The sequence below is a fragment of the Ctenopharyngodon idella genome, chromosome 17, assembly GCF_019924925.1.
Source record: "Ctenopharyngodon idella isolate HZGC_01 chromosome 17, HZGC01, whole genome shotgun sequence".
NCBI classification, from domain to species: Eukaryota; Metazoa; Chordata; class Actinopteri; order Cypriniformes; family Xenocyprididae; genus Ctenopharyngodon; species Ctenopharyngodon idella.
In genome coordinates this window covers 19,261,363-19,273,921 of record NC_067236.1, presented here as the reverse complement: position 1 = coordinate 19,273,921, position 12,559 = coordinate 19,261,363, and the positions used below count along the sequence as shown (strand labels likewise).

Below are 12,559 nucleotides of genomic sequence, written 5' to 3'. Positions count from 1 at the left end.
CAGTCCATTTTAAATGAGCCTTGGCCCAGAGAAAACACCTGCGCTTCTGGATCATGTTTAGATATGGCTTCTTTTTTGACCTATAGAGTTTTAGCCGGCAACGGCGAATGGCACGGTGGATTGTGTTCACCGACAATGTTTTCTGGAAGTATTCCTGAGCCCATGTTGTGATTTCCATTACAGTAGCATTCCTGTATGTGATGCAGTGCCGTCTAAGGGCCCGAAGATCACGGGCATCCAGTATGGTTTTCCGGCCTTGACCCTTACGCACAGAGATTGTTCCAGATTCTCTGAATCTTTGGATGATATTATGCACTGTAGATGATGATAACTTCAAACTCTTTGCAATTTTTCTCTGAGAAACTCCTTTCTGATATTGCTCCACTATTTTTCGCCGCAGCATTGGGGGAATTGGTGATCCTCTGCCTATCTTGACTTCTTAGAGACACTGCCACTCTGAGAGGCTCTTTTTATACCCAATCATGTTGCCAATTGACCTAATAAGTTGCAAATTTGTCCTCCAGCTGTTCCTTATATGTAGATTTAACTTTTCCGGCCTCTTATTGCTACCTGTCCCAACTTTTTTGGAATGTGTAGCTCTCATAAAATCCAAAATGAGCCAATATTTGTCATGACATTTCAAAATGTCTCACTTTCAACATTTGATATGTTATCTATGTTCTATTGTGAATAAAATAAAAGTTTATGAGATTTGTAAATTATTGCATTCCTTTTTTATTCACAATTTGTACAGTGTCCCAACTTTTTTGGAATCGGGTTTATGTATATATACAGTGGGTACGGAAAGTATTCAGACCCCCTTAAATTTTTCACTCTTTGTTATATTGCAGCCATTTGCTAAAATCATTTAAGTTCATTTTTTTTCCTCATTAATGTACACACAGCACCCCATATTGACAGAAAAACACAGAATTGTTGACATTTTTGCAGATTTATTAAAAAAGAAAAACTGAAATATCACATGGTCCTAAGTATTCAGACCCTTTGCTCAGTATTTAGTAGAAGCACCCTTTTGATCTAATACAGCCATGAGTCTTTTTGGGAAAGATGCAACAAGTTTTTCACACCTGGATTTGGGGATCCTCTGCCATTCCTCCTTGCAGATCCTCTCCAGTTCTGTCAGGTTGGATGGTAAACGTTGGTGGACAGCCATTTTTAGGTCTCTCCAGAGATGCTCAATTGGGTTTAAGTCAGGGCTCTGGCTGGGCCATTCAAGAACAGTCACGGAGTTGTTGTGAAGCCACTCCTACGTTATTTTAGCTGTGTGCTTAGGGTCATTGTCTTGTTGGAAGGTAAACCTTCGGCCCAGTCTGAGGTCCTGAGCACTCTGGAGAAGGTTTTCATCCAGGATATCATCCCTGTACTTGGCTGCATTCATCTTTCCCTCGATTGCAACCAGTCGTCCTGTCCCTGCAGCTGAAAAACACCCCCACAGCATGATGCTGCCACCACCATGCTTCACTGTTGGGGCTGTATTGGACAGGTGATGAGCAGTGCCTGGTTTTCTCCACACGTACCGCTTAGAATTAAGGCCAAAAAGTTCTATCTTGGTCTCATCAGACCAGAGAATCTTATTTCTCACCATCTTTAGCAAACTCCATGCGGGCTTTCATGTGTCTTGCACTGAGGAGAGGCTTCCGTCGGGCCACTCTGCCATAAAGCCCCGACTGGTGGAGGGCTGCAGTGATGGTTGACTTTCTACAACTTTCTCCCATCTCCTGACTGCATCTCTGGAGCTCAGCCACAGTGATCTTTGGGTTTTTCTTTACCTCTCTCACCAAGGCTCTTCTCCCCCGATAGCTCAGTTTGGCCGGACGGCCAGCTCTAGGAAGGGTTCTGGTCGTCCCAAACGTCTTCCATTTAAGGATTATGGAGGCCACTGTGCTCTTAGGAACCTTAAGTGCAGCAGAAATTTTTTTGTAACCTTGGCCAGATCTGTGCCTTGCTACAATTCTGTCTCTGAGCTCTTCAGGCAGTTCCTTTGACCTCATGATTCTCATTTGCTCTGACATGCACTGTGAGCTGTAAGGTCTTATATAGACAGGTGTGTGGCTTTCCTAATCAAGTCCAATCAGTATAATCAAACACAGCTGGACTCAAATGAAGGTGTAGAACCATCTCAAGGATGATCAGAAGAAATGGACAGCACCTGAGTTAAATATGAGTGTCACAGCAAAGGGTCTGAATACTTAGGACCATGTGATATTTCAGTTTTTCTTTTTTAATAAATCTGCAAAAATGTCAACAATTCTGTGTTTTTCTGTCAATATGGGGTGCTGTGTGTACATTAATGAGGAAAAAAAATGAACTTAAATGATTTTAACAAATGGCTGCAATATAGCAAAAAATGAAAAATTTAAGGGGGTCTGAATACTTTCCATACCCACTGTAAATGGTCGCTTGTGCTTTCGCCGCAGATAAATAGCCACAATGGCAAAAAGCACTTGCTGTTTCTCATTCATCTTTAATCTCTTTAAAATTTGAAACATTTTATGTACTGATTCCATTTATATTTAGTCTTTTCCCTCCTAAATGGAATTTGTTTTTAACAGCAAGAAAACTGATTTGGTGTCTACAACATGGAATAACATCTGTAACTGTCATTCATAAACGTTACTAAGGAAACCAGTGGTGGGAACACCCACTAGTGAGTGACATACAAGGTCGCTGGCAGAATGCAGTTTCCAGCTGGTGTACACACGGTGTTATCCCTTGTGTATTAAACTAAGCTCTTGTGTTTCCCATGTTCAGTGGAAGATCTTCTGTTGTGGATGGTGCGTGTTGGTGTACTCAGCTCAGTTTTCTGCTTTATATTTAAGTTGTTTTGTGTTTTTGTTGTCATTATTGTTACTTTATTAAATTGTCTGCAATTAATTAGATCCTACTCTGCCTAGTTTCTGGCTTTGCCTTGCATTACAGTAGCGTGGGACAGGTTAACCTGCTCACTTCTTTTTTCATATTTATTGCCAGGAGAATGCAATACAGGAAAATTATATAATAAAATAAAAATGAAATAATGCACATAAAAGCATTAGATAAAGTATATATCATCAGAGGCTCATTCCCCCAGGCTTGTTAAATAATCACTGTTCTGCCCAAACTGAAGACATAAACTGAAATTAAAAAACATTTTAAAAGTGGACAAAATCTTACCTGTCTGTGGGTTTCCTTTTAGTTTGCAGATGGAGTTGCAGACTTGGTTGTTACAGGTGCAAGTCACAGTGTCTATTAATAATACAGCAGAAGGAAATTTAATTATTAAAAAAAAAAAAAATAGTCTGTGGTTTTACTATAACCTGCTCTTCCAAACTTGAACACACACAGTGTTTGGACACACTACAGTGCTTGTCTTAGGTGTGATAGGATCTGTTTTTGCTTTGCATCAATTGACCAACAGTGGTAACATCATCATCATCATCACTGACAGCAATGATCAATCATGACAACACTGAATTGTGAAAAATACATATTGTACTTGTGATTTGTTTGTGTTAAAATTTCATTTAATTTAGGACAACACGCACCTGGCTTTGTGACTTGCTGACATGTCATTCCATCTGGCAAAAACCACAGCTCTATTTCTTTACATGTCTCATTCATTCTTACTTCATATTTCCCCCCATCATTTGTTATGCTGAAATTGCATGTTTTGCCAGATAATGTTTTGCACTGTCCTGGAAACCAGAGAGAATATTTTAGAATTATTGAAAAGATACTTTCTAAAGAGTTTTGAACTCAAGAACAGTTAATAGATAAAATATACATGTTTTACCTAGAGAAGATGTGTTTATTCTGACATTCATTGTGCAAACATTCTTTATTTCTGTATCACAAGCTGATGGACATGTCAGTTTAATATCTGGAATAAAAAGAACTCAATGAGTTTGGATCTTGGTCAGTCGTCACAAGAACATTCAGATAATAAATATACAGTGTTCCTACAGTCATGTTAGCAGTGTATATTTCACATCTACCTGTGTTACTCGAGTCCCTGAAACATGTATTTTGGAAATCATTGCCAACTATTACTCTTTTTGAGCAGCCTGCACAAAGACAGCATTAAAAAGCTATTATGTAATGTATGACATAATGATATAAATGATATATTTTAGATGCCAATATTAAAACTCACACATTTACAGTCATCATGTTGTTTTAAAATCATAGAATGTGATTTGGTTTTTATTTACATTTAGATTTTTTTCTAATGTTGATAAATCCATTTTTTTCACTTGTGTGTTGGTGTGAAGCACAACAGACGATCATCAGCCACAGCAAATTCTGATTTTGCAGAGACATAATTCCCAAAAACAGCCTGATAGAGACACAAGAGTTTGATTTTGTTTTCTACAGATATTGTTAATAAATCTTGAATTTTAAATCGTTTTCTTATCACATTGTTGAGATGAAAGTCCACAGTACAAGAGGAGAGAGAGAGTTTCATCTGATCACATATGAAGGCGTACGATTATGATCCGCAGCTCAGAGACACTGAAACACTGATATACGGTTTATTTGCAGACATGAAAATCATGTTTATTTGGGCTTTAACTGTGAATTTCAGTATTCAGGTCCAGTTTATCAAGTCACTTTCATTCACAGAGAACAATGTAAGTGTACGATTATATTTAATAATAGTAGCGACAAGATTGCAATGAAAGCATAACCTTTATTAGTGGTTATTAGACAATATTTACAGATTAAATTCCCATACAGAAAATGTCAGGTTTTAAAACTATTCATAGAAAAAAACTAAATCTGATATGTTTATAAAATTGGTCTTTCTTTCCTTTCAATAAATGGCACTTTCTGTGATATTTTGTCACCTAATCAATGATATTCACATATTTACAAGTTTGACTAATTTGAATGTGTTTGGAGCCACTGAAAGTCTGTCGTCATTAAGACATTTTATCAGCTTCATTACAATCACATGAGAGGCTCTCAGAGATAAAACACACTAGTCTTGTTCAATAATGCAGAAGTCATTATCTGATTTTGACATCATGTTTTTGTGTTTTGCATTTTCAGTAACTTAATATGTTTCACATCATTGTGTGTGATCAAGCAAATATCTGAATCCACAGGCGTGTGACTTTATTTTCATCCTGAAGATGCAAATTTGTTTTCTAAAACAGGTTCAGTATAGTTTGAGTCTCTGACACGCATATGCTCAAACACTGACTATAACGCTCAATAAACTCACATTACTAATATTTTACACAATTTAATCCTACCACAATTACAGACGCTTTATAGTTATGATCATCACAGATATTTGACATTTGTTTAGAGTGATTTCAGTAAAGTTGGCACTTTTTAGGATCATAATTTTATGTACATACACAGTGCCGTTGCCAGAGGGGAGAAGGATGTTGACTATTCTCGGGGACTCAGGGATTTAAATTCCTCCATGTTACCCTGGAAAGCGATTTAAATCGAGGGTCCAAACGAAACAAGATTTCCATCGAGGGTGAAGAACAAGATTTTCAAGGAGGGCCCACAGGAGCAACCTGCATCAGGGACCTGGATACACTAGCTACGACCCTCCTGGTATCTATTTGCTTTTTATGCGATGCTCACATCCAATGTCTTCAAATGTTGGCTGTTAAGTGACTGAATGCAACAATGGTTTTCTTATATGATTGATAAAACATACCAACATGAATCACAAGTATTGAGTCAATAGATGGTTGTAATTGCAACTACATGTGTTCGATTACCTCATTCACATCTCCAACTCCAGCTTCAGACTCTGTTCAGTGTAACTCATAAATCTCACAGCGCCCTCTAGTGTTACACAAGCATATATCACTCTATCATAAATGCATATCAAATAAAAAACTACTGCAAACAAACCTGCAATAAGATAAAGTATTCTACCACTGATATATTTATATGTAGAAAGACTAAATCAAAATATTGAATATAATGCGCGAATTCATGCCGTTATGAGAGCAATAGTAAAAATGATCATATTAATGCACTGCATAAAAGAAACAATGCACTTTTGTTTAGCTGTCAGAAATATGGCTTAAAACACAAGTCTCGATGAAAACTGTAATGTTCTGTAATGTAGCTGAAATGGAGCAGACAAAGACACTGGTGAAGATAACCTAAGTGCAGTTTATTTACAATAGTGAAGATCCAAAACCATAAAACATAAACCAAGACTATGAGAATTTCAAACATACTGCAAACAGAAACAGGTAAAATAGAACATAACCATGACACTGCTCAAGTAAATGTCAAAAACATCATAAAAGTGTCATGACAGTAGTTCATAAGACTTGTGCGCAATATATTTTCGGGTGAACTTTAGTTTACAGTCTAACTTCGTTTATGTTTAAAAAAGTTTTATTTCTTAAGGCAACTCTACAACAGGTGTTTTGTCCAGCCGAACACGGTGATCTTCCTCATGTAGTTTGTGATGGTGATGTTCTGTCTGATGAGCCATAAGTACATATGAAGAGCTTGAATGAAGAACCAGGTGAATGTAGTCAGCATGGAGTAATGCATGAGCAGCGCTATGAGGACACACGCAGCCTTGACTTCTGTGTTGGCGACGCTCTCGTTTGACAAAAAGGATAAATTCAGGAGAAACAAAGCCACAAACATGTTGATCAAGATCTTTGTGGCCTGATTTGATTTGGCTTTCCTGTTCAAATATAAAAACAGCCTGTATTTGTAACACGCATGCAGACGCTTTTATCCAAAAGAGGAACAAAGAACTTTAAACATTAATACCTGAAGTACTAACAGCACTAACTATATGTTAAACTTCAAGATACTCTACCGTAACAGGAAATGCATGAACAGAGCGACGGACAGAAAAAACATGGAGATGCCGCAGCCAATAGAAGTGATAAAGCTCAATGAATCCACATACTGTGCTGTGATGTTTCCATTTTCACCTGGAGGAGATGGGAGTGGCAAGATTTGCGCGTGAGCTAAATTAAAGAACACAGACGTAGTCAAATCATTTACATAATGACCAACGCAATCTACCAAGAGCAGTGCAAATTAGCGTTGGGTCGCAAATAAGCAGAGCTGATGCTCATTAGGTGTGGGCCGACACAGGCGCAACTTGTTACCTGTAATATACGGATATACGTCTTCCTCTGGCATTCTAAAGAAATTAATACAAGTGGAAAATATTTTCTCCCTTCTACCACACGCTCTCTGTTCTCTGTGGTATCTCCTCCTAGTAGCAACAGTTGCAGTTATGTCGCAAAATTGGTTAAGACATGCTTTTTGGGTGGTAAATAATGGTGCAAATACCAGTAAATTGACGAGCACAAAAATTAGTAAATCGTGTTGCGTGATTCATTTAAATACAGTATAGCGCGATCTGTTAAGGCAGCAGACTCTGATGTAACCTATAAGCTCCCATATGTACGCTGCTTATGTGGAAATGGATTTAGTCAGTTTGACCGCGAAAGATGTGGTATTTTGATTGGATGTCATGTATTTTCGGCATTGTGCCATGAAATAAATGCTCAGTTTTAATGTTATTTTAAGATGGGGAAGAATTGCTTAGTGTGTGTGTATGTGTTCATGTATTTGTCTGATGTTTGTCTGATTGTTGGTTTGTTGTGTTTCTAATGTACATCATAGCTTAATAGTACTTTTTACTAAATGTATTGTAAATGTATTGTTTTATTATGTAAATATGTAATATGTAATTTTATTCTCTTTTAGGGTGACTATTACCATCTGTCTAGGGACTACAGGTGAAAAATAGCCTTCTGGCTAACTCTGGCATATTGACAGAAATGTTTATTAATATGCATTGTCCCTGTAATAAATAAATAAATAAATAAAATAAATCACATCGCGTACCCCAGTTTGGGAACCACTGGTCTATTGAAAGCAGGTGTCTGTCAGCGGATATATTAGGGATCCGCTGATAGACACCTGCTTTCAATAGACAAATCCAATACAGGAAAATTATATAAATGAAATAATGCACATAAAAGCACTAGATTGGGCAGGACAGTGGTCTAACAAGACAGGTTTAACAGGGCAGTGGGAAAGAGCCTGTGCAGATATATACTATATATATCAGCTCATTCCCACTGCCGTGCAGATTTTGGTGCAGTCGTCTTTGTTACACTTGCAAGTCACAGGGTGTACTAATAATCCAGCAGAAGGAAAGGTAATTATTACAACACTCACTAAATATAACTAGTCTAAAATAGTCTGCGGTTTTACCATAAACTGCTCTTCCAAACTTACATTACTCACATCACATAATACTCACATTAACACATTACAGTTCTTAGAAGACAATTAACACACCTAAGACAAACTGTTTGAATTAAGTGTGTGTTAGGATCAGTTTTTGGTTTGCATTGATTGTCCAACAGTGGTAACATCATCATCCCTGACAACACTAATTTGTGGAAAATACATTTGTACTTATGATTTGTGTGTGTTAAAATTTCATTAAATTTAGGACAAGACGCACCTGGTTTTGAAGCTGATAGCATCTGGCAAAAACCACAGCTCTAGCTTGTCTTTACACGTCATTCAATTCAATTCAATTCAATTCACATTTATTTGTATAGCGCTTTTCACGATACATATCGTTTCAAAGCAGCTTTACAGAGAATGCATATCAACATTACAATTTGGAGACTGCAGTTAGCTAATAATGTAATAATTTAGGCGATTAACATACAATCACTGTTAGCAATTTAATTGGAGGTAGAAGCAAAGAGCTCCTGGAAAAATGAATTACATATTAACAATAATTAGGATTTATAGAATGTGAATTCTTACTTCATATTTCCGTCCATAATTTGTTATGCTGAAACTGTGTGTTTTTCCAGATGCTTTGAACTGTCCTGAAAACCAGAGAGAATTTTTGATAATTATTGAAATACTTTCTGAAGATTTTTGAACTCGAGAACATGCGCAAATAAACACGTTTTTACCTAGAAAACATTTGGTGTTTATTCTGACATTCACTGTGCAAAAATTGAGTTTGAAACTTGATCTGTCAGTCGTCACAAGAACATTCAGATAATACATTTACATTTAGTCATTTAGCAGATGCTTTTCTCCAAAGCGACTTACAAATGGGACTCAATACATCTAAAATCACTAATATTCAGCACAATTCAATCCTCCCACAATAACAGACGGTTTCAGTAAAGATCATCACAGATATTTGTCTTTTATTTTCAATGATTTCAGTAAAGTAGGCCCTTTTTAAGATCATAATTTTATGTACATCATTTTAAACAGTTCTCACTCATTCAGAAGTGACATTTGTTGTTTATGGGTCTGATTTTGGTGAAAATCACAGATTTCCCTTAAACAACGACTGTACAAATCAGTCTTAGAAAGTCAAAGAAGCATTCTGTCTTAATTCTGCTAATTATAAGTATTTTCCACAGCATGAATTCAGGATTGAGTGATGGTTGTGGTGGAGCCAGAGCTTTCTGGATCATCAGAGAAATATCCCCCAACATCATTGTGAATGTGGTAGTAATACAGGAAGAGGAAAAACCCTGGGAAAAAAGATATACATATTTAATCTAATTCAAATACATTTCATATATAATTAAAGTTGTTTGCATAACACACACGATCGTTCATGTAGGACTGTCATTGTTTCTAGGGATGCGCTGATTTTTTCAAAACCGATCTGATTACGATACCCAAAATACTGAATATCGGCCGATACTGATCTCGATCTGATACCAGTGCTGGTTTTTCTTGATTAGTGTAGTATATCTATACCTCTGTGTCTGTGAAACTGATGATCATTATTTTATGTTAAACACAATCCACTAAATACCAGGTACATCACTAGATCTATTTTACAGAGGCTTTAGCCCCCCCAAAAATCAAAATATCAGTCAATATTTTTTCTGTGATTTTGTTTTTCCATTGCATCTTAAACTTCTTACTGAGAGTAAAATACACTGGTCGTAAAGTGTAGTAAAATATAGAGGCTGCTGAATGCGCTACACCATATGTGTCATTCTGTATTCACATGCTCAAGTTCAAGACAGTCTGAACAGTCTATCTTATCACCATAGAGCCAAAGGTTCACTTCAAGAATAGATACTGTGGTGACTTTATTTGAAGTTTGGAGTTTGGAAAAATAGCACAACGAGAAAGGGAAATGGTGATCTGTATTATTGTATTTCATAGACCAGCACAGACTTTATTTGTGCTGTAACAATGATTTGGGACAAACATAATGTAATTTAATAAAAAACTATGTGAGGTTTACGTTTAGCCAACCTTGACTAGATTTTAAACCTTTCATTTTATTTTAATTTTTAATTATATTTATATTATTTTTTTTATTTTATTTTACACATTTTATAAAATCCAGAGGAAGTATGATTAGACACTACTAAAAGAGGGTTCGCCCTCCTAATTTCCTGTTATCACTGTAAAGCTGCTTTGAAAAAAAATTCATTGCAGATTTTTAATGGGACAAGAAGATGGATACGACAGTGTGCAAAACTGTCATAATATGCAAGGCTCCAATACAGAGTGGCACAAAGTGTGCTGCACAAGTTGTGAAAAGGGCAGTTGTGGCCTAATGGTTAGAGTCAGACTTGTAACCCAAAGGTCATGGGTTCGAGTCTCAGTACTGACAGGAGTGAATGAACAGTGCTGTCTTCTACTCTCATTACCCACATCTGCTATTGAACAAGGCACCGAACCCCCAATCACTCCCTAGGCGCCACAGCAAAAACGGCTGCCCACTGCTCCAGGTGTGTGCTCACTGTGTGTGTGTGTGTGCACTTGGACGAGTGAAATGCAGAGCACAATTTGAGAGTATGCGACACCATACTTGGCTACATGTCGCTTTGCTAATTTGAAAGTGAAGCCAAAGCATTTCGATCGCTTAAACCCCACCCTCTCCATGTAATCAAATGGGATGCGAGCCTTACTAGAAAATCCAATTACACTTCAAATAATTGTTCTCTAAAGATGATTTCTGTCATTTTAGGAAGTTACGCAGACGTATGTTCAAGTGTTCATTTTCCCAATAAGTTTGGTTTAAGTTATTTGATGCTATAAAAATGGGTTGTAACGAGAGTGTGGGGAATGCATCCCTAATTGTTTCTCACCCTGAAACGAGTTCAGCACAGTGAAGATGTAATATGAGGGAATGAGCATCGCTCCATAACTGAAGAACGCCACAGCCCACGTCAGACCGAAGAGCAGGAACAAACTCAACACCATCATGAGCTGCTTTCTGAACGTCTTTCTCTTGCCGTCAGGCGCTCTTATGTGTCGGGCTTGGACAATCTTAGTGACGATCATGATGAAGATTCCTGTCGTGAAGATGAAAACTAAAGCGTAGTAGCCAATGTTCACTATGTAGTGAATTAAAGGATCTGTAATCCAGCACCTATAATTAAAGTGAAAATACAATGTTGAAAATTGTTAAAAGCCTCAATAATTCATGCATTTGTGACATCAGAACAACTTACATTTGTGTGTTTTTTCCAGATGTTGTGTTTATAATAACTGCTTTATATCCTCCAAATGAAACTACAACTATGATTATTGGAGCTGAAAATGCTGAGAACACACAGACACCAGGGTTATCATAGTTCACTTTTGAAAAGGATCTTTGATGCTGCGTCATGGCGTTGACACTATTGAAACTCTTCTGAGTGAACCGGTGTCTGAATTGGCGTTTACACATGCCAATTCATTTGGCTGAGCATATGGTGTGATGACCATTGGTGATTTGGGTAGCAGAGATAACTGGTGGTTTATCTGCCCCATTTGCTCATGGGCAATCTCTCTTTAGGGCTTTTTTTTTGTTGTTCCCTGCCAGTCCTCTGATTCAGGGTCAATTCTATCACACCGGTCGATTCTATCAGAAAAATTATCCCCATTATGGCAGTAGGCGTGGAGCCAGACATTGTAAACATTTGGGGCTTAGCCGAAATCTAGTTGGCTTACACAGGTTTACAATCACGTCTCATTACAGATGAAATGAAATGTATGCCCACAAAATTTTTGAAAATATGCAGATGTGAAAATAACCTGCATCTGGTGCCAGCTACATTCCCAAATGCACGCTAAACTCACAGTACATACAGAGATGGATATCACTGCATTCATTCACTTTAAACGGAGCCGTTCTGAGATGCGGAAACAAAAGTGCGAACTTCGATTTGAAACCGACTATATGCTTTCACAGTCTTATGTGATTTGATAAGGGTGCAAAGCCTTTTCACGCTTTCAATTTTAGTTCATTTGACAGATACTTTGCCAAAGCAATGCCGCAAAACAATGTTAGAGACATTATGTAATTATGAGAAGTTTTAAAATATTTTTGGTTCATTATGAAACTGTGGCAGCAGTGGTGAACCAAGATCAATTGATATTTCTAAAACAAGAACTACAGTCTCTCTTGGCAAAAGGGTCATAGAAAATATACCTCTTTCTGAGAGAGAGGCAGGTTTTTACAGCCACTACTTTATAGTCCAATTTTAGATCTGCATGGTCTGAAACGTACTCTGTGGACAATCAGGTTCAGGATGCTAAC

At 37.3% G+C, this 12,559-nt stretch overlaps 1 protein-coding gene and 1 long non-coding RNA gene across 27 annotated transcripts in view; one reads left to right on the top strand and one right to left on the bottom strand.

The window, feature by feature from the left end:
- Window positions 1-12,559, bottom strand: part of LOC127498765 (adhesion G-protein coupled receptor G2-like) — a 210,597-nt gene that overhangs the window by 67,313 nt on the left and 130,725 nt on the right. Inside the window, exons 18-19 of one of the 26 annotated variants that reach the window (XM_051868488.1) lie at window positions 11,124-11,407; window positions 8,907-9,539 (exon numbers count right to left, since the gene is read on the bottom strand). The exons of the other annotated variants lie outside the window; for them this stretch is intronic. Coding sequence (XP_051724448.1) covers window positions 9,433-9,539; window positions 11,124-11,407 — 391 coding nt within the window. The 3' untranslated portion in view covers window positions 8,907-9,432. Of the gene's footprint in view, window positions 1-8,906; window positions 9,540-11,123; window positions 11,408-12,559 lie in introns of those variants that run through there. 26 annotated transcript variants of the gene reach the window in all.
- The window catches only part of LOC127498769 (uncharacterized), a 102,410-nt gene that overhangs the window by 81,638 nt on the left and 8,213 nt on the right, over window positions 1-12,559 (top strand). The gene's annotated exons all lie outside the window — the stretch shown is intronic.